This window comes from Corvus moneduloides, chromosome Z (genome assembly GCF_009650955.1).
Source record: "Corvus moneduloides isolate bCorMon1 chromosome Z, bCorMon1.pri, whole genome shotgun sequence".
Classification (NCBI taxonomy): Eukaryota; Metazoa; Chordata; class Aves; order Passeriformes; family Corvidae; genus Corvus; species Corvus moneduloides.
The window spans coordinates 59843590-59863959 of record NC_045511.1 but is presented as its reverse complement, the minus strand read 5'-3'; the positions used below and the strand labels follow the sequence as shown (position 1 = coordinate 59863959).

At 39.5% G+C, this 20370-nt stretch overlaps 1 protein-coding gene across 3 annotated transcripts in view; it reads left to right on the top strand.

Annotated features, from left to right (window-relative positions):
* Positions 1-20370, top strand: part of CCDC171 (coiled-coil domain containing 171) — a 157972-nt gene that overhangs the window by 16729 nt on the left and 120873 nt on the right. For all 3 annotated transcript variants that reach the window (XM_032095779.1, XM_032095778.1, XM_032095782.1), the window contains exons 6-8: positions 467-613; positions 12837-12929; positions 14219-14379. In XM_032095779.1, the coding sequence (XP_031951670.1) occupies positions 467-613; positions 12837-12929; positions 14219-14379 (401 nt within the window). The remainder of the gene's footprint in view (positions 1-466; positions 614-12836; positions 12930-14218; positions 14380-20370) is intronic.

Below are 20370 nucleotides of genomic sequence, written 5' to 3'. Positions count from 1 at the left end.
TCAGAACAGTAGAAATTAAGAATATTTAGTCTATGGGAGTAACTTTCAACAAATGTCTGATTATTTGATTTGAAGTTCTAACAGTTAAAATAATAACAAAGTAAAACTTCTGTCTATGTATCATTTCATCAAATGCACTTAACTGTTTCCCTCTCCACCATTGGTATTGAGCTGTGAGAGAGAACAGATTGGAGGAGCAGCCTTTTAGTCCTTTAGAGAAAGGTTTCCTGCGGAGAATTGGCTCTGATTTTAGTATTACTGCAGAAGGTCATGTTCATAGTGAGTTTTGAGCCAACACATGTTACCTGGTGGTGAATGAAGAGCATATCTTATGGTAAATGGTTGACATGTGCTGACGTATTAGATTTTAATAACTTGTTCTGATGCAGTCTTTCCTCTTTTGATACTTCTACTATAATATTTTATATTAGAAAACATAACTCTTAATGCCTTATTTTTTTTGTAGGAGCTGAATAATGAACTGCAAAATATGCGCAAGAAATTGAGAGATGTGGAGGTGGAACACAGTGGCTGTAATGAGGTGCTGAGAAGCCAAGCCAATGAACTTAAATGCAGCACCGAACGAGAGAAGAGACTTAGAAAGGAACTTGAAGTAAGGCTTTTTGACTATTGCTATTAGTTTCAACAGCACTGACACTGAGCAATTTAATTTTTGAGGGATGGAACCTTCCAGTTAGGCTGTAATTCTAAGTACTTGATGAACAAAATATTGAACATCTGTTTTGCAGAAAAGGCTGAGCAGATGAATGCCACTTATATTATGAGCTTGGCTTGAGACTCATGTTTGAACAGCAGATAGGAAAAGGTTTATTTAAGTGTGAAAACAAGGCTAACTTTGCTTTAGGAAATCTAAATGTCTTAATTTGTCTATCTTCTTATATTTTTGGTTTATTGGATTTCTGGTGGAGTATCTGCTGGAGCTGCAAAAGTTGCCAGATGTTGTGCTGGGTGAGGGAGTAGAATATTGGACGATGACAATGGTCTCACAGCAGCCTCTTCCTGTCTAGAGTTAGTTACTGCAGGCTTAGTTCTCCTCTCTGTTGAGTGACAGCCATGGTTCAGAAGTCTCTAGTTTTTGAGAGTTGCGACTTTGTAAATATGCTGTTTACACTAAAAAGCTAGTTTCCTCCTAAGTTTCAATATTTTATTTATCCACTGATAGGCTTTGTAGTAGTTATCTTATCTGTATGTACAGTCTGGATCAAGACTTTCTTGGTAGAACATTTGTCATTGCAGAAAAGCATAGTGAGTGGACAATTCTTTATCCTGATGTATGTTTTCTACCAAATGCATCTTTAAATATTTTCTCCAATGAATTTAAAAGAACTGTCACTTCTAAAAGACCTTAAAGAAACAAGTGGCATAGTTTTCAGCTGTGGTTTTTTTCTGTTGTTTTTCTCTTAAAGGCAAAAGAAATGTTTTAAGCATTGATTTCTAGGTAGGTAGAGTCCTGCATTAAAGATGAAGCACAAAAGAAAATTCCTACAGGGAAGATCAAAGCTCATCAACTAAAAACACTGACTTATTGACCAATAAGGTAGACCTTTGTGCCCTCAAAGAATGCTACAGGAAATCTATTGTCATGTATTTTGAGCTGCACTTACTGGCCTAGGTGGAATTGCCTTCAGTTGGAAATTGTTGCATACTGTGGAGTTCCAATACCCCTTTTAAAAAACAGAGTTTTGCTTCCAAGTACTTGAATAAGGACTCTTCTTGTGACTTCATGGCTTTTCATATACTAACAGAGAAGTTATGAGCTGAAAGGAGGAGGAGCAAGGCAGCAAATCATTTATCTTTCTAAATATTTTGATTGAATATACCCACCATGTGTAAATTTGAAAAGAAAGCACTTAGTTCCTTGAAAATGTACAATTGCTATACCCTAATGATGATCTTATCAGGGAATTCTACCTATTAACCACAATCAGATAAAATTTTTTTTGCTTCTTAATTTTTGTTAAACTATTTTAACTTTCTGAATATCTTAATAATGTAAGAAAATATATTCAGTCTACAGAAAAATTAGTCTTGTGGTACTATTCAAGCACTGATTAAAGAAAAGCATGTGATGAAACCTTTTGCATTTGAAAGTTAAAGAAAATTAGCACAAGTCTTTGAATCAAAGAAACCAAACTAGATTAGACTTCAATACATATTGTTTTGTCAGCTTGCATCTCACTCTACCATCTTAAAAGTAAATTGCATGTGTGTAATTATCTGAAAGGGCCTACAATAACGTTGTAGATGGTGATTATACCACTTCCCTGGGAAGCCTCTTCCAATGCTTTGCAACCCTTGCCATGAGGAACTTTTTCCTCATATCCAGTCTAAACTTCCACTGTTACAGGTTGAGGCCATTTCCTCTCATTCTGTCACTTACTACTTGGGGAAAGAAACCAACCCCCACCTGGCTACAGCCTCCTTTCAGGCAGTTGTAGAGAGTGGTAAGATCTCCCCTGAGCCTCCTCTTTTCCAGGCTAAATAACCCCAGCTCCATCAGCCACTCCTCACAGAACTTGTGCTCCAGACCCTTTCCCAGCTCCATTGCCCTTCTCTGGACATACTCCAGCACCTTGATGTTCTTCCTGAATTGAGAGGCCCAGAATTGAACACAGAATTTGAGGCGTGTCCTCACCAGTGCTGGGTACAGGGGGACAATCCCTTATCTGGAATGAGTTCCCTGGTCCTGCTGGCCACACAATTGCTGACACAGGCCAGGATGCCATTGGCCTTCTTGGCCACCTGGGCACACCCTGGCTCATGTTCAGCCACTGTCACCAGCACCCTCAGGTCCTTTTCTGCTGAGCAGCTTTCCAGCCACTCTGCCCCCAGCTTTGTGGCACTGCCTGGGGTTGTTGTGGCTGAAGTTCTGGACTCAGCACTTGGCCTTGTTAAATGTCATGCCCACTGGTCTTGGCCCATCTCTTCAGCCATTCCAGCTCCCTCTGCAGAGCCCTCCTACCCTCCAGCAGATCAACACTGCTGCCCACCTTGGTGTCATCTGCAAACGCAGGTGCACTCAATCCCCTCATCCAGATCATCAATAAAGATATTAAACAGGAGTGGCCCCAATTCTGAGCCTTGGGGAGCCTCACTGGTGACCAAGTGCCAGCTGGATGTACATCTGGTCCCACCACTCTCTGGGCCTGGCCATCTAGCTAGCTCTTTGCCTAGCAAACAGTGTACCTGTCCACACCATAAGCAGCAAGTTTCTCCAGGAGTATGCTGTGGGAAATGGTATCAAAGCCTTTATTAAAGACTAGAGATGTAACGTCCATAACTTCCTTCATCCACTAAGCGCATCATAATATCAGTATCCAAGCTGAATTTCCATTCAGGTATAGAAGCCTTAAAGTAGTATGCCCCAGACAGAACTGTCTACATTTTTTCATGAAGTAGCTCTGTATTTTTCTTATCTCTTAATAGAATTTTTAGCTTACAGATTGAAATTGATGGATATAGGATATATATCTTCAATTTCCATGCTGACTACCTCATGTTAATGGTCATTTGGTTACCAAATGTATACTTAAGTTATTGGTGATGAGAACAAACTTCTTAAGGTGATTTTGTGAGGAGTAGTGTAATTCTACTTAAAACCCCAATCTTAAAATCTTATATTATGCACTACTTGAAACGTAATGGCGATGAACATTCTCTGGAGTTCACAAATCTGTTCTTTTGCTACCCTCTGCTGGACATAAGGGAGAAATCCATTGAAAAATACTTCGGTTTTCTTAATGGAAGGAAATGTTAAAGTTAGAATTTTTTCTTGTAGTACAATGACACTCATATGAAGAATTATATCCAACAGACTATTATAAAGAAAGGAGTGTGCAAAAAGCCTGCCTGCCCCCCATTTTGGTTTTTTTAAATTTTTTTTTTCTTCAAATATTCATCTGGTTTTATCCCTCAATGATCACTCTGATCGTGGTCGAAAAGAGGAAATTTCTAGTTTCCAGAGTTAGAAATTAAGAGAAAGAATAACAGTAAGTTTCTGTGGACTTTTCAGTTGAAAGATAGCTGTTGCTGCACTGTCAAACCTGCTAGCTTTCCAGTTTCCAGTGATACCCATGCGTTGCATAGACTTGGAGTGCTTCTGAAGTAGAAAATACACTGTGCCAGAAAAATCTGAGATTGAGAACCTCAGATATCATTCTGCCTTTTTAGCCTGAGGATCAGTAGCCAAATAAATTACTGATCTATTGCTATTTAACTCATCAAGATAATACTACTTATGATAATCAGTTTTCCAGAACCAGTGTCTTTTATTTTAGCCTTGAGCTCAATTTTTAATGAGGATTCTTGGGAAATACAGAAAACTTTTAATATAAAAATAGTGTTTCTTGTGATATATGCAGCCAAAAGGAAGGGTGGGAATGTGGTTTTGCAATGAGAATGTGGATTTTACCACAAGAAACAAAATTATTAGTTTATAAATTTCAAACTCTTTGCCTTATTCCTAGAAATACAATAATTTTCTATTATTTTTTTAATGTGTTTGAGGCTGCCAACTCTTAGTAAGCTGAAGCTTCAGGTCTCTCAAATTTTTTAAGTCTTTCTTATGAGGCCTGAAATATGTTCCATAACTTGATCTGTTTAATTCCTGAGACTGAGTGTATTGTCGTATTTCTGAGACTTTTAGTTTCCATTTAAAGACCATTCCATTAGCTTTCACATTGCCGTTTCTACTTCCCTTGTGTCCGGTGTGTATACTGACATGTGGCGCTAAACATGTGTGCTTGTATTAGCTTGGTAATGCTGCTGTGATGGGGAGATGACTGCAAAGAGGACTTGGAGAATGGTTAGTATCTCTGTTTGTAGGAGGTATATGTATGTGCAATACTTGAAGGCTGTGGGCTTATTTCTCACTCTATCTAAGTTAGTGAAAGATGAAACTTAGATCTCAACTGAAAACAAAACTAACCCCTCCCAAAACTGCAAACGTACGTTTTGGGTTTTTTTCTCTTTATGAACTGCACTGTTAAGTAAGTTATGGTTCTCATCAGAAAGACTTGCAAAAGCTCCAAGCAATGCAGGAAAGGACACATTCCTCAGTCAGCTGACTGTTAAACTGTTTGTCATCTATGACTACACACTTCTTGACAACTTACTCCTACTTCATCATCTGCTTTCTAGTGTCTCCACAAAGCATAACTGTCATCTAGGAATTCTAGCTGCTGTGGCTCTCACGTATTATTTACTACATGCTTAGTATGTAGTATACTTACATGTATATGTAGATCTTTATATCTCTATATCTAACTAAAGAGGTATACTTTCTCTAGATAAAAATATTTAGTACTATGTACTTAGAGGATTCTAAGCACTGCAGTTTTTGTAATGGGAGCTCTGTGGTGGCTCCAAAGTTGTATTTCTCCAGTGACAAGCTCACTGACATAATGACTTCTGCAAAGCATTTGACACTGTCCCGTACAACATCCTTGTCTCTAAAATGGAGAGACATGGATTTGATGGCTGAACACTTGGTGCATAAACAGTTGGCTGGATGGTTGCCCTCAAAGGATTGTGGTTGATGGCTTGATGTCCAAGTAGAAAGCATTCGTCAAACAGGGATTGGTATTGGGACTAGTGTTTTTTAACATCTTTGTCAGTGGCGCAGATGGTGGGATCAAATGCACCCTCAGCAAGTTTGCTGACAACATTGAGCTATGTGGTGCAGTTGATGCACTGGAGGGCAGGGATCCCATCCGGGGGAACCTTGACAGGCCTGAGAGATGGGTCTGTGCAAACCTCACGAAGTTCAGCATGGCCAAGTACAGGGTCCTGCACCTGGCTCAGGGAAATCTGAAGCACAAATACAGGCTGGGCAGAGAATGGAGTGGGAGCCCTGTGGGGAAAGATTTGGGGGGTGCTGATGTGGATGAGAGGCTGGACAGGACCCAGCAGTGTGCGCTCGCAGCTCAGAGACCCACCTGCATATCCTGGGCTGCATCCAAAGCAGCATGGCCGGCAGGATGAGGGTGGGGATTCTGCCCCTCTGCTCTGCCCTGGTGAGACCCCACCTGCAGTGCTGCATCCAGTAATAGGGTCCCCAACGTAAGAAGTACATGGACCTGTTGGAGTGAGCCCAACAGAGGTCCAACAGGAGGGAGTCACAAAGATGATTGGGGGACTGGAGCACCTGTCCAATAAAGACCAGTTGAGAGAGTTGGGACTGTTCAGCCTGGAGGAGAGAAGGCTCTGGGGACACCTTATAGCAGCCTTCCAGTACCAAAAGGAGCCTACAAAAAAGCTGGAGAAAGACTTTTTACAAAGTCATATAGTGATAGAACAAGAGGGAATGGCTTTAAATTGAGAGTAGGTTTAGATTAGATATTATGAAGAATTTCTCTACTGTGAGGGTGATGAGGCACTGGAAGTAGCTGCCTGTAGAAGCTGTAGGTGCCCCATCCCTTGCAGGGTTCAAGGCCAGGTTGGATGGGGCTTTGAGTGAGGTGGCTTAGTGGAGGGTGATCTTTAGTATTTTTTTGCACACAAGCTATTCTATGATTCTATGCTAATGGACTTCCTCTCAGAGAGGAGCTTCCTCTTCATAGTCTCCTGTGTCATGATATTATTGAAGTCCAGTTTGGAGACTGGTTAGTCCTATCTTACTTTCAGACCAAAGTTGTTTCAAAACTGTTTCATGTAGCCCTCACGAGGAGTTAGCAACAAGTCACATGAGTCTTGTCTATGTGCATGTATAGAGTAACAGTGTCAATTCATGTACTATTAAGGTCTTTACTATCTACTGAGCATGAGAACCAAAAGAGTAATCTTTCTCCCATAAAGGACTTTAGAAAGGGGGTGCAGCTCAGATGGCTTCTCCAGCTGCAGCTCAGTAGGAGATTGGATTGGATTTCATCCAAAGGCAACCAAACTATATCAGTTCAGCAGTCCTAGTTGTTTTTACCCTTTCTTTAACCTAAAGTCAAGCATTTGGCTTATCTTGTAGCTCCCATGCCAGTGTAATTGTTTATCCGGTGTCATGCAGGTCAAGCATGGCTATTCTGTCACTGAGACATGCTTCCCTAGACTTTAAGTACAGGAAATGTGTATAGTGAGGCTTAGCCACATTGTCAGGCTAAAAGAACATTTACTTCAGTGGTTAAGAATTATTTGTATTTAAGTAACTTTATAGTTACTAAAAGGTTGTTTATTTTCCGGACAGGAGATGGCTCCACCTTACCATGATCAAGAGGTATCAGTGTTTCTAACACTAGGTGGAAGTGGTCAGCACATCTCCCACAGTTATGTTTAGAGCCCCTGGTTTAAGCTATGAGCCATAGGGAAACGCTTTTAAGTAGGAAAAAGATCTGAGTCTGAATATGGAAACACAAACAGAATGGTTGTATGCTGATCCAGATATGAGGCACATGTGTGTCCTCTTCACTTAAAACTATCTTGGCTGAGCATTTCACATAGTGGTTGGACATAAGCCTTGGGTAAGTGTAAGTATCCTGATAACTGAACCATCTTGCAGAAGGGGTTTAAATAGAAGCAGAAAAGAGAAAATTTATTTCCATTGCTATATCTAAGCTTAGTAAGTGTTGTAAATGTATCTTTTACTTCTTTTCCCCTACTGTTTTCCTAGTTGCTTGTCTGATAAAGGGTATTTTTATCTAAATGTAAATGTCAAACAGCAGATGTGGTATTGCACAATGTATCATGTAGGTACTAAATTAAGGCTTTCAGTATGGAGTACACCACTACTCACAATATTGCAGTACTTCAGGCAAGTCTGAGGGACAAAAAAGTGGAAGCTACAAAGGACAGTTTGGAAAATGGTACTGGAAACTGTAAGTGTGTAGAAAGTGTCTCCTAGAAACCACATTAGCATTGATATTCAACGGGACACTGAAAAAAGTGACAGAACCTTAAGAGATTAAACCTAAGCATGTTTGCCTGAAAGTTTAAACGCTGGCATTGAATTTTTCTTAGTCAGTTTTATTTAGTGTATCTCAAAAGTCAAAATTGTCTGTGCTATCATGGAAACTGATCCCAGATTTGTTCTTTAAATTATGGCTGAAATCAATCAGCTTGAATATCTAAGGAAACTTCAGAAATTCCATGAGTTTGTGTCTTCTATTTTAAGTAAGATGTCTGCCTTCATATGTCTTGTTAGGTGCACATGAAAGTTACAAGGGACTGAATCTTTTTGAATAACCAATGTTTTCCATGTTGGATGAGCAAACACTGTGTAATCAGTGGAGAACTCACTTTTTGATCCATCTTTGAGATGGATTTGGACCTGACAAGAAGCTTTCCATGTTAAACCAGAATGTATTCCCATTTGACTCCCAGATAAAAGCCTATGATCTGGATATCTGTGGCCTGCAAGCTTGCTCTAGATTGTTTTCACACAGCCTCTTTTGTGTAGACAAGCATCATGTAAAATTTTCAGACGTGATTCAGTAAGGACACTGATTCTCATCTTTCATTTGATTCAAAGACGTTTGCCTGTCTAACTTGATTCTGGTACTAGTGTCTTTCTCTTTGTCAGAGAGGAAAACAAAACTCCTTCCCATTTCTCCTTTTGGAATTCTTACCGTGGTTTTACAGGTTAGACTCATCCCTGACATTTTTCTTCTACTCATGGAATGTGTAGTAGATTGTTCTCCCTGGTGGAGTATGCAGCTTCTCACTGTGAAATGAAGTGCATATAAGTAGAACCTGTTTGAACCTTCATCAGCAAAATAGAATAGATTTTCTATATGGCATTTTGTTGCAGCTGTGTTCTTCCCAGCTGAGTCTTCAGACTCAGCTTCGGATCCAGGTGCAAGTTCTATGGCTGATGTGCAGTTCGATAGACTGAAATACCAAGATTCTTTTCCTTAGAGCAGTCTAAGCAAATCTGAATTTTTTTCTATTAATAAATCTGTATTGATTAGCCATGCTTAAGTGGTAGTGGGTGGTTTGATATCTCTCATAAAGTTTGGGGTTTTTTTCTGACTGATTTCTCAATGATTTGCTGGCATCTGACTTCGTTTAAATTTTCTAGAGTTATGGTGAACGGTGAGCTTCAGCAAGGTAATCATAGAGCAGAGGAAAAAGAATATTTATTGCTCCACAGTCAGAATTTACATGACTTCCTCAATACACATATGTAGCTTTTCTGCAAGCTCTTTTAAGCATCCGATCTTTTGGGTATGGTATATAGACTGGTAAAATAAGATTAAGGTTTGCCTGAGTAATCTTCTGAGACTTTTGGAAAGAACACAGTTTACTCTTCATCTTTGGTTTCTAATAATGCAAAAAATTAGTGGTAGTTCTGTCAAATCTCTGACAGTGACTTATCTTGAATGAAAAGATTTGTTTCTTTCCTTGGCTCTTTGTTTTTTGGAGGTAAGTGAACTAATTTAAACAGGATTTTAAAAATCAAAATTGTAACAAACTACTGAGGCAAAGCTTTAAATAATCAAAGTTTAGAAGAAGAGGGGCTTCAAAAGCAACAATAGGGCATTGAGGTGTTTAACTGTAGGAAGAAACACCGGTTTTGAAGAAGTCACTTTTCTCATGCCTTTATATGGGGATACAATCTGTAAGATGATACTTTTGTGTCAAAGTTTGATTTCTAGTTTCTAATATGATTTTTCTCTGTATACTATCTTGAATCTGTTTGAATGCTTTACACTGGATACCTGTCAGGTACATCTGGCTCTTCTTTGGTTAGGAAGAGCATTCATAACTCTTTTCCAGTAGGCTAGATACACTGTCTTGTTTGTAAAAAGGAGCTGTTTCTCCTATTCCAGAGTTCATCACAGATGTCTGTGGCTGAAATCCTAATTTTTGCCAGTGCTTTTTTTTTTATAGGCATACTAATCCTACAAGTTAATTCTTCAGTGACTTGTGGCAACACAAGCAAAGGCAACATCTACAAATGTTACTGTTTAAATGGAATTGCTCCTACTTCAGACGTCAAAAGAATGATATATTGGCACTTAGAGATGTCTGCCTGCTCCTGCCTTCTTCACTTACAGCCCAGGATTTTCTTAGGACTGAGGTTTCTATATTTCTGGGAATTTTTGTTTCCTTCGGACCACATGGCTTGTCCTTGCATTTAGTGTCCATCATGTTAACTTAGAAGACAGACTCTTCTTTTAAAGAGCTGTACCAAGAAGTGATACTGGTATGTTCTGTTTGGGAGAATCATGTTGCTCCAGTTTTTAGTTCTTGCACATGCCCTCATTCAAGCTATTATTTGTTATTTCAGTTTTTATTTTTCATCTTGAGACTGAAAAAATCTAACATTTTTAGGGGCTTCCATTTGAGAGGATAAGTTAACCATTTTGATGGTGTTTTGCATCTCTGGTTTCAGCTGGAGTGAGGCTGAGATGAAGGCATAGTTCTACTTTGGATAGGTGCTCAGGAAATAAAATAAGACTTAGACGTGAAATTCAGTACAGAGCTTGCGAATTAGTATGTTGTGCCTGAAAACTTTACTCGCAAAATCACTTTTTTCATTTCAGTGTTTGCTGTAAGAACAGACACTTGAACAAGCCAGCTAAAGACAGAAAAGTGTTTTTGCTCTTTAGGATATGCAGTGAAATATTCTCAGTGAAGCTTCCATTTCTTAATTTAATTTTTTTTTTGAATTACATTTCCCACTCTAAATGTTGTAATAGATACCTTCCTCACTGCTTCCTTTGTCTTCTGTGAAACTTAAAATAGAATTATTTTCAGACAGAGTTTTTAAGTCTTATAAAAAAGAAGTGAAATCCACATCACTTTAATTTATTGTTGACTTTTAATAGGCTGGCACAATTTTTTGAATAAAACTGCCCTGTTAACAGATGTTCAGCTGTGGAAAGATGCTAAGGAGTCCTTCCAAACTGAAGCAGGACATAGTTTTCTAATTCTCTATTAAGGGCAAAGTGAATTAGGAGCTGATGTTTGGAAGGAATAATACCTAGAGAACATAAAGTGTCCTAATCAAGCTATTTTTCACAGAGTCACAGAATAGGTCAGGTTGGAAGAGACCACACTGGGTCATCTGGTTCAACCTCCCTGCTGAAGGAGAGTCATCTCAGAGCACATTGCACAGGATTGTGTCCAGATGGTTCTTGAATGTCTTCAGTGAGGGAGACTCCACAACCTGTCGTGGCAACCTGTTCCAGTTCTCAGTCACCTGCACAGTAAAGAAGTTCTTCCTCACGTTCAGGTGGAACTTCCCTGTGTGTCAATTTGTGCCTGTTGCCTTTCATGCTATTGCTCGGCATGACCAAGCAGAGCCTGGATCCATCCACTGACACCCTCCTTTCAGATACTCACAGACATTGATGAGGTCCCCTCTCAGCCATCGCTGCTCAAAGCTGAACAGGCCCAACTGTCTCAGACTCTCCTCATAAAGGAGATGCTCCACAGTCCCCTAATCATCCTTCTAGCCTTCTGCTGGACCAGCTCCAGCAACTCCATGTCTCTCTTGTGCTGAGGAGCCCAGAACTGGACACAGCACTGCAGATGTGCCTCACCAGGGCTGAGTACAGGGGCAGCATCACCTCCCTCCACCTGCTGGCAGCCCTCTTCCTAATGCACCCCAGGACACCACTGGCCTTCTTGGCCACCAGCACACACTGCTGGCTCATGGACAGCTTCTTGTCCACCAGGACCCCCAGGTCCTTCTCCACAGAGTTGCTTTCCAGCAGATCAGACCCCAGCCTGTGCTGGTGCCTGGGGTTATTCCTCCCCCAGTGCAGGATCCTGCATTTGCCTTTGTTGGAGTTCAGACAGTTCTTCTCTGCCCATCTCTCTACCCTGTCGAGGCCCTTCTGAAGGGCTGCACGGCCCTCTGGGGTATTGGCCCCTGCTCCCAGCTCGGTGTCATCAATGGACTTGCTGAGGAGGCATCTGCCCCTTCGTCCAAGTCACTGATGGAGAAGTTCAACAATATCAGGCCCAGTACTGAATCTTGTGACACAGTAGTGACAGGCCTCCAGCCTTGGGTCGCAACTCTGGGATCTGCCATTCAGACAGTTCTCAGTCCGCCCCACTGTCCACTCATCCAGGCCACACTTCCTAGTTTGTCTATAGGATGTTGTGGAAGACAGTGTTGAAAGCCTTGCCGAAGTCCAGGTAGACAGTATGCACTGCTCTTCCCTCATCCATCCAGGTAGTTGTCCCATCATAGAAGTCAATCAGATTGTCTAAGAATGATTTCCCTTTGCTGAACCCATGCTGACTTCTCTGATTGCGTTCTTGTTCTCCATGTTGATAGAGATGGTATCCAGAAGGAGGCACTCCATCACCTTTCCAGGGATTGGGGTGAGGCCTGACTGGCTAGTAGTTCCCTGGGTCCTTCTTACCCTTTTTGAAGACATTCTTATTTATGAGAATAATCTTAGAAAGTACAGTGGCACTATTTGTGATTTTTTAAAATTAAGTACGTTAAGCAGATAAATTTTCGAAGAATCTTTTCTGTGCATCATGTCTCATTTATGAAATTGTAGATGCTCTATTGTAATGTATTTCAGAACATACAGATTCTGGTTATGTTGCTTCAGGTGAGCAAATAGTGAGGCAATAGGTAGAATGTTTAACTTTTTTTTTTTATTTCTGATCCTAGCTGATTATAAAAAATGCAGCAATAACATAATGTTACATCAATTTACTTAATTAAATAGAAAATATTAATTTAATAATCTATATATGTAAAAATTTTTTTTTTATGTGTTTCTTGGTATGAGTTGTCAGAGTTCCAAAGTAGTTCAGATATATCAGGTTGGTGTATGGAGTCCTATTATACTTAATGAGTTGAATAAACTTGGTGTCATATCATCTCTCTGAACTTAAATATCCTCAAAATGTACTTTTAGGCAGCTGCAGTGAGAACAAAGAAACTGGAAGAAAGCATTGAAGCAGAGAGAGCAGCTCATTTAGCATCCAATTTTGCTTCAGAGATTATCCAGGTAAACTTTTTGTTAAATATTTCATAGAAGTTTACAGTAAAACAGTTGAGGAAGTTGTGAAGGTACAATGCTCCAAAAACTGTGAAGAACACTTGCTCCAGGGAAAACCCTGAACAGATTTATTGCAACAAGTGTCAAAATCATAAAAAATAATATATAAAAGGACAGAATGGAAGAATATCTGCTTTTCAGGGAACTTTAAAGTTATTAGAATAAATAATAGAATAAGATGTCACATTTGTAAGTTTGAGAATTGCCACTAGCATTTGAAGTGTGAGGGTAAAGGAAATGTTTCACAGTAGTTAAACACTACACTACTGTTTAAATATCCTGCCCTGTATCTTCTGAATGGCCACTTAGAGCAATTTGGAGATACGGTGCATACATCCGACTTCTCTAGGAGTGAGAGTGTAATGCATCCTGAAACTGCAGTTTCAAACATAATTTCTCAGAGTACATTTCATCTTCTAAGTTATGATACTTGCAGTTACCAGTAAAGATTGATAATATGAATAATAGTGTTGGACTCAGTAAAATAATTATGGTTTATTAAAAAAAAAAGTTTGAAAAAATTAAATGGTGATTGCTTAGTAATATCACATTAGTTAACAAACTTACTGGACTTTCGAAAAACTAAGCAAAAAAGAAGGGAATTTGGTATCTTTTTTTTCCTATTTTCCGAGTAACAAAAATAAGCATTGCCATTCTTCAATTCTTATTTTCTTGATCTTCTGTATGTGCAGGCACTTAAATTTTAAAAGTGATAATTAAACTAGTAGAAAATATTTAGTTTGCCTAATTTCCTCTCTGTTGCTGCAACATACAAAGGAACTGAGAGGATAACATTCCTTAAACTTAGACACTTACGTTTTTTTGGTGAATAACTGATAAAGTCTTTTTCCTTGTTTACATACATGTATAAGCTAGAAGTGTGCTTTGTTCTGAGAGGAAGTGTAGTCTTTATTGTTAGTCCCACACTTCATGAGTCTATTTAAAAACTAGAATTTCCCTGGAAAGCTTCAGTATTAATAAGAACTGAAATTGTTCAGACACCTCTAGACACCTCCAAAGGAGAAGGTAATTTTCATCATCATATCTATTTGTCTCTGTTTTGAACCTCATGTATTCTTATATTTTTATATGTGTTCAATGTTTTTTACATGTATATGCTTCTATATCGAATTAATAGAATATACTCTACTGTAAAGCAGAACAGACCATAGAACAGCACTGAAGATCGTGTTAGTGTTTCCTAACTTGCTTTAATTGCTTTTTATCACTTGGTGTAGTTAAGAGTTCAAGAACTTGAAGAAGCTGTGCATGTGGAAAAGGACAGACGAGAAGAAGCTCTTTCAGATTTAGAAATGATCAAGAAAGAGTTCCAAGGGTTAGAAAGTGCATATGAGAGAGAAAAACACAATGCCCAAAAGAACTTGGAAAAACTCAATGTGTAAGTTTCCCTTTAAATTAATTGTAAAATGGCAGTAGACAGCTTGATTACCACTTATAGTTTACATTTATATAGTTTTCAGTCAGTATGAAACAACTAAATCTGATGCTATTTCCCAAACCAACCTGAAGTTCAGAACCTGGTGTTCCATTAATAATAGGTCCATATCAGTAACCATATGGGTGGGTAAAGAAAATAGCTGATCTGTAACTGATTATTTGCCAAAGCAAAAATGTTGGAAAAGATAGTTATGACAGGGTCCTGTTTCCTGTGTGCTTGGGAGGAGTGTAGGAAAGCACACATGGCAGGGTTCCAACAGATTTTTTTCTTCTGTATAGACTTACATTTTTATGAAAATATTATTTTCCACTTTAACGAGCTAGATCAATCTTTAAGACTCCTGTTGAGAAGTTGTGTATCATTTGTAGTGGTGAATCTTCATTTTCAGCTTTTGAATGATTGTGGAAAGTGTTAACTAGCTAACGAAAATAGAAGAAGGGACGATGTGTATGAGAGCAGATGAAATTACCTGGGATTCCTTTCCTGCTCCGCACAATCTGCTGTGTCCGTGGTAACAGATGTTTTTTGGAAGAAAGGTTTTGCTATATTCCCTGGGCAGAGATAGGATACACTGTACCGAGTCTTCTTCCTTGGCTGAATGAAGTTTATATTGGGGTGAGAAAATGTCAGGAAGAAGAATGGTATTGCAAGGCAGAGAACTGAGGAGTAGGTGAAATAAATGATAGTAGTTCATGAAATTTAGGGAAAGAGGGAGTTTAAGGAGACATAAAGTAGGTGGCACACTTGGGGTGTGGGGAGAGACTCAAGGTAGTAGAATGGGTTGGAAAAGACAGAGTTTGCGTCTATCAGTCTAGGATTATGGGGGTCTGTACATAAAAGTGTTTGTGGTGACTTGCTTGTACAAGCAGTAGAGGGGAAAAAAGAGACTGGTTTCCCTACAAAAAAGGAATTTCGTGGCCTGAGTGTTCCTATATTCATGCTTACAGAGATGTTTTTAGTAATATAGTTGAAACGTGTGCTGTGTTATAAACATCTTAGAACTCTTTGTTAAAAAAAAACATGAAGAGAGGTCTGAATGGGCGTTTAGATAAACCAGAGTCACATTAAAAAGTGAAAACCTTTTTCTCAAAGAAAAAGATACAACTTTTATGATAAAAATTTGTGAAATACAGTATGATAGTAATCTAAAGTAATTCTTCAGGGAGACTGCAGTCTTCAAGCTGTGAAACTGTTTAAGTGTATAAGTAAGATTCTCTACAGTTCTAAAACAGCATCCGTTAATTAAACTGTAATCTCATCCTGCCTGGTTGTTTTTACTTTGAGCATGGGTTCTCTGGCAGCAAATACATGACATTAAACTGATACCAAGTTCTTTGCCTTTCCTTGAACTGGAGAAGGCCTCCACCACTGATTTGACATTTTATTCCATTTTTATTGTTTTGTTTTTAAAAAGTTCCTTTGTGTTCAAACCAGCCTTTTCTTGAGGAATGGCTGTTTGATCAGTAGTTTTGTGTAACAGTCTACTTTGTACTGTCTGAGATTTTCTTGTATGTAACTTTTTATTCTTACAGAGCATATGAACTATGGTTCTTTCTTTTTTTTCATTTTGGTTTGGTTTTCTTAGTTTTTAATTTGGTGTAGTGGGTTTTTTCTTTTCCCTCGGGTAGGTTCCCATATTTGAGTGGTCCAGAAAATATGGAAAAATTCATGTTACGAAAGTTTTCTTGAACTAGTGTTCTTCCAGTGTTTGTTCTTGAATCATTTCTTCACTTGTCCCAAGACCTAATATTCAAAGTTTGTCTTTGTATTTGTCTTGGTTTGAAAGACAGATGTCTGCTAAGGAAGGCAGGAGCTTCCTTTGGAATGGCAGATGTGACCCCTTCCCTCCGAGTTATTATAATTTTGAAATCAAGGGGCTTTTAGACAAAGATGTGGGAAATAGGAATAACAGTTCTTTACTAATATATATCTAAATGTGTATAACCAGTCAAACAAACAGCAATAACTATGGCAGTAACAGCAAACAATCACAAACCCAGCCCCAGCCTTCTCGGCTGTCGGGCCCTTTCCCCTCGGGTGCAGTTCCGCTCGCAGCCGGCAGGGGCGCTGGCGGCTCCCGGTGAGCAGGGCAGGTGCGATGGTTCCCCCGCGGCTGCAGGGGGCGCTCCGGAGCGAGCTCGGGGAGCACGCGGCACCGGTGCCCTGGGATCCCGGGAAGGGATGGGACAAAGGCTTCACAAACCCCTGGGCAGCCGATCCCGATGTCCAGCCGGACCCTCGGGAACAGCAGGCTGGAGCGGCAGGCTGGAACGGCAGGGACGAGCACAAATCCCGGGTGGCAGACGAGATGTATGTAAACGGAGAACCCCCGGAGGTCTGGGCAGGCAGGGCGAGCAGGGCTACGACGTAGCGGAGGCTCAAAGCAACCGCGGGGCAGGGCAGCCATGGCCTGGCTCCCAGCGGGGTGGGGAAAGGCCGGCTTGGGATCCCGGGGCTTCTTCAGCAGAAGGAAAAGCAGCCGAAGAAAGCAGCCTCCCTCTCTGTCCAAATGCCGGACTGCCCACACACCCAGGTGAAAGAAAAGAGTAGCCAGCTCTTTTGTTTTTCTTAAAAGCACCCAGCCATTTGTCCCCCTAGCAACACGTATGGGGAAAATTCCTTTAACAGAAAAAAAAAGCCAGGAGAGCTCCTAAAACCCCAACAGTATTGAGGTTAGACCGGAAAAATTCATCATCCTCAGTGAAATATGGGGCTTTTTTTTTTTTTTTGACTAATGCTTGTTAAGCTGTAGTAGTTTTCAGTCTAGAAAAAACTGTCCTGTCTTGTCAACATGGCTGCCATAACACGGCTTTCTGTAATCAGGCAGGGAGGTGTTAGTATGAATATGTTCTGGGAATCAATAAATGATAATAGTGATGCCATGAAGATTTTTGCCTTTTATACCCGTTATACCTTTTTACAACTTCTGTATTCCTAGTGCTTTTTCCCTACATTCTTGGACTTGTTTGTCAAGCTAGGAGACTAAACATCTTAGAAGCCTCATAGCTAGGGATCAGTGTGCCCCAGACCCCAAGGTCCTCTCCAGAACACATTCTGTAAACCAAGATAGAACCATCCAGGGGAAGGTTCCTTGGGGAAGGGGGCTCACTTGAGTCTCTCATTGGGGAATCTTTGATAGATATGCTAATTAGTAAGACCTGTAATGTTATACCCAATGTTGGGAGGGGGACGGACACAGAGATAGACTCAGCGGGGTGCATCTCGATGCATATGACCTGGACGTGTACACCTAAGGATCCTTAAAATAAATACCAAGGTAAAATCCCTTTTCCCCTTCTAACCGTGTATGACTCTTGATTTTAAGACCAGGAAAGGCATCAATAGAGATAAATTATTAGCTAACTAGCAGCATTTTTAATGGTAAATTAAACACCTGTTTAGATATTTTCCAAACCATTAGAATTTTACAAGTTTTACCACAAGATCTGTTTATAAAACTTTAGATTAGTAAATTTAGTTAAAAAGGTGAACATCTTTAAGTAGTAGCTTTCCAGTTAAGTCTCTGAGAAACTCTTAAAGATATTTTTCTGTATTAAATTATTTGAACCAACATAAGGATAATGGTTAGATATTGAATTGTATTATGCGTTCAATAGTTTTGCTCCTTGTGAGAATCTTTTGTCTAGATGTATGAAGATATTTCTTTGAGAATTGAAGGGGTGTGTGTCTAGGATATTTTTGATCCACAAAAGTTACATCTTTGAAAAATGGGAATAACTCCTAAATGAAAATGTTACTCTCAAAAAAGAAAAATAAAGAGATTTCTTTAGAGAATATTTTTCTTTGTTTGGAATTACTGCAGAAAATACCTGAATAAGTGTATTTTTTGTACTTAAGTCTATGGAATACAGTTTTTACAGATATGGTACCATTTGCCTTAGGAATTTCAATATTAGTGCTTACAGAGAAGTAAATACTTGTGTTACTAAAATGCAGGATGAACCTTAAAAAGCCTTCACTTTTTGCTCTAAACAGGACAATTATGTTCAGTATTTCTTTTTCAGGAAAGCAATTTGCCCTATCCTAGAGGTTTTTTTGGTATAAAACAGAATTTATGCCTACTTGAGGCATCTGTTCTCTGTGTTAATTGAATATGAGAATAAATATTGTCTAATATCCAAACACTACTTTTCACTGCTTGCAATCATGTGTTGATTCAGGCAATTACTCCTAGCAGCTTCTGCCAGCTGAGTTTTTTGAAAGCAAATTGTCTTCTGTGATTTCAGGGAATGCAAACCTGTCCATGAAAGTTAAGACAGTTAAAACACAGTTAAAACAGTTGGTGGTTTTGTTAAGAGATCTTGAAGAAACATGAGCAGCCTATCCTCACAATTTTGTTAGTTGAGACACCTAAACTTCCAGACCTCTATAAAGATAGGTAGTGAAGGTCAAGCTTTTTCTGAGGTGGACATCAATCTACTCAGTTCCCTTGAGGTAATTACATGGTATGGGCAGGTACTGCCTCATCTGTTTCCTGTGCCCTTTTTATTCTTTGAAGCATACAAGTGTCAGTAACATTGGTGAATATCAGTGATTGCTTTCACTGGACCCCTTCTGAGAGAATACAAGAGCCTTTGATCTACTTACCTTTGAAGGGTCTGGTCCTTGGACTTCAGACAATGTCAGGATCTTGGCTTTTTCTTTTAAGACATAGTTTGGCATCCAAACAAATTTTCTCTTTTTCTGGAGGAGTTGCATGAGTTTGTCTTTAAGCCTTAGTCAAATGAAAGTCTTACAGACTTTTATTTGTTGTGCTAGAACACTTGTATGTCTCTTTAGCTGGACTTGATGTAGGTAAATAATGCCAAAGTTGGAAACTATATAATGCTGTAAGAATTTATTTTCTCAGAAAAAAAGGTAGTTGTAATAACTGAAACCAAGCAAACAGGCTTTTCTGGGCTGCATAATTTTTTATTTTCTTAGAAAAAATATAGTTGTAATAACCAAAACCAAGCTAACAGGCTTTTCTGGGTTGCATAATTTATTAATTAGCTCTGAACCCAATAGCAGTATGTAAATTGGAAGCAACGTGGGATTTGGGTCTCTGTGTGAATTTACTTTTCTTGAAGAGTGAGAACATGACATAGAATAATTTGGAACTGCTTTTGCTGTGTTTCTGAAAGCTGTGAGAGTAGAAGCTACTTTGGGGGACTGAAACTGGCAAGTTTTGAAGAATAAGAAGTAAAACATCTACAGCTACAGCAGAGAATCAGCCAGGCTGATGCAGAAGCGCATAGGTATTTGGAGGACTGATGTGGTCCTTCAGCTATTGATATTGATTCAAAAGCTTCAAAGCTGGAAGAACTTTGAGCTGTTTGCAGTACTTTCAGTTCTAGGGAGACAGGAGTGATAGGAGAAGATACAAAGAGATGAGCGACACCTGGATGTTTCTACTGCTGAGAGCTACATCAAATAATAGTTCAGGTTGAAAGGAATTGCAGGAGATCTATAGTCCAACCTGCTGCTCAAACCAAGATCAGCTATGACATCAGGCTTTTCAGGGTTTTATCCAGCTGGGCCTTGAAAATGTGGAGAATGGAGATGGCTCCTCTCTGGGAACCTGTTCCATAAAGCTGGAAAACATTTCTCCTTGTTTGAACCTCTTTGGAGTTCTTGTTCTGTAGCCAAACACTGCTGTGAAGTAATCGAGTGCATTTCCTTGATAACCTCCTTTTAGATACTGGGAGGCTTGTTATACACCATGGAGTTATCTCCTCTTCAGCTTGAACATACCAAGTTGCCTCAGTTCTTACATGTATTTCAGCTGCTAACCGTGGTGGTGACCATTCCCTTAGCCCACTCCAACTTTTTTCCTAGGTTATGAGGGATGTGTGTAGTTAAAAGTGGTCATTATCCTAGATGTGTTGTAATGACTGCCAACTAAAAGGTGATTAATCACTTCCCTTGATC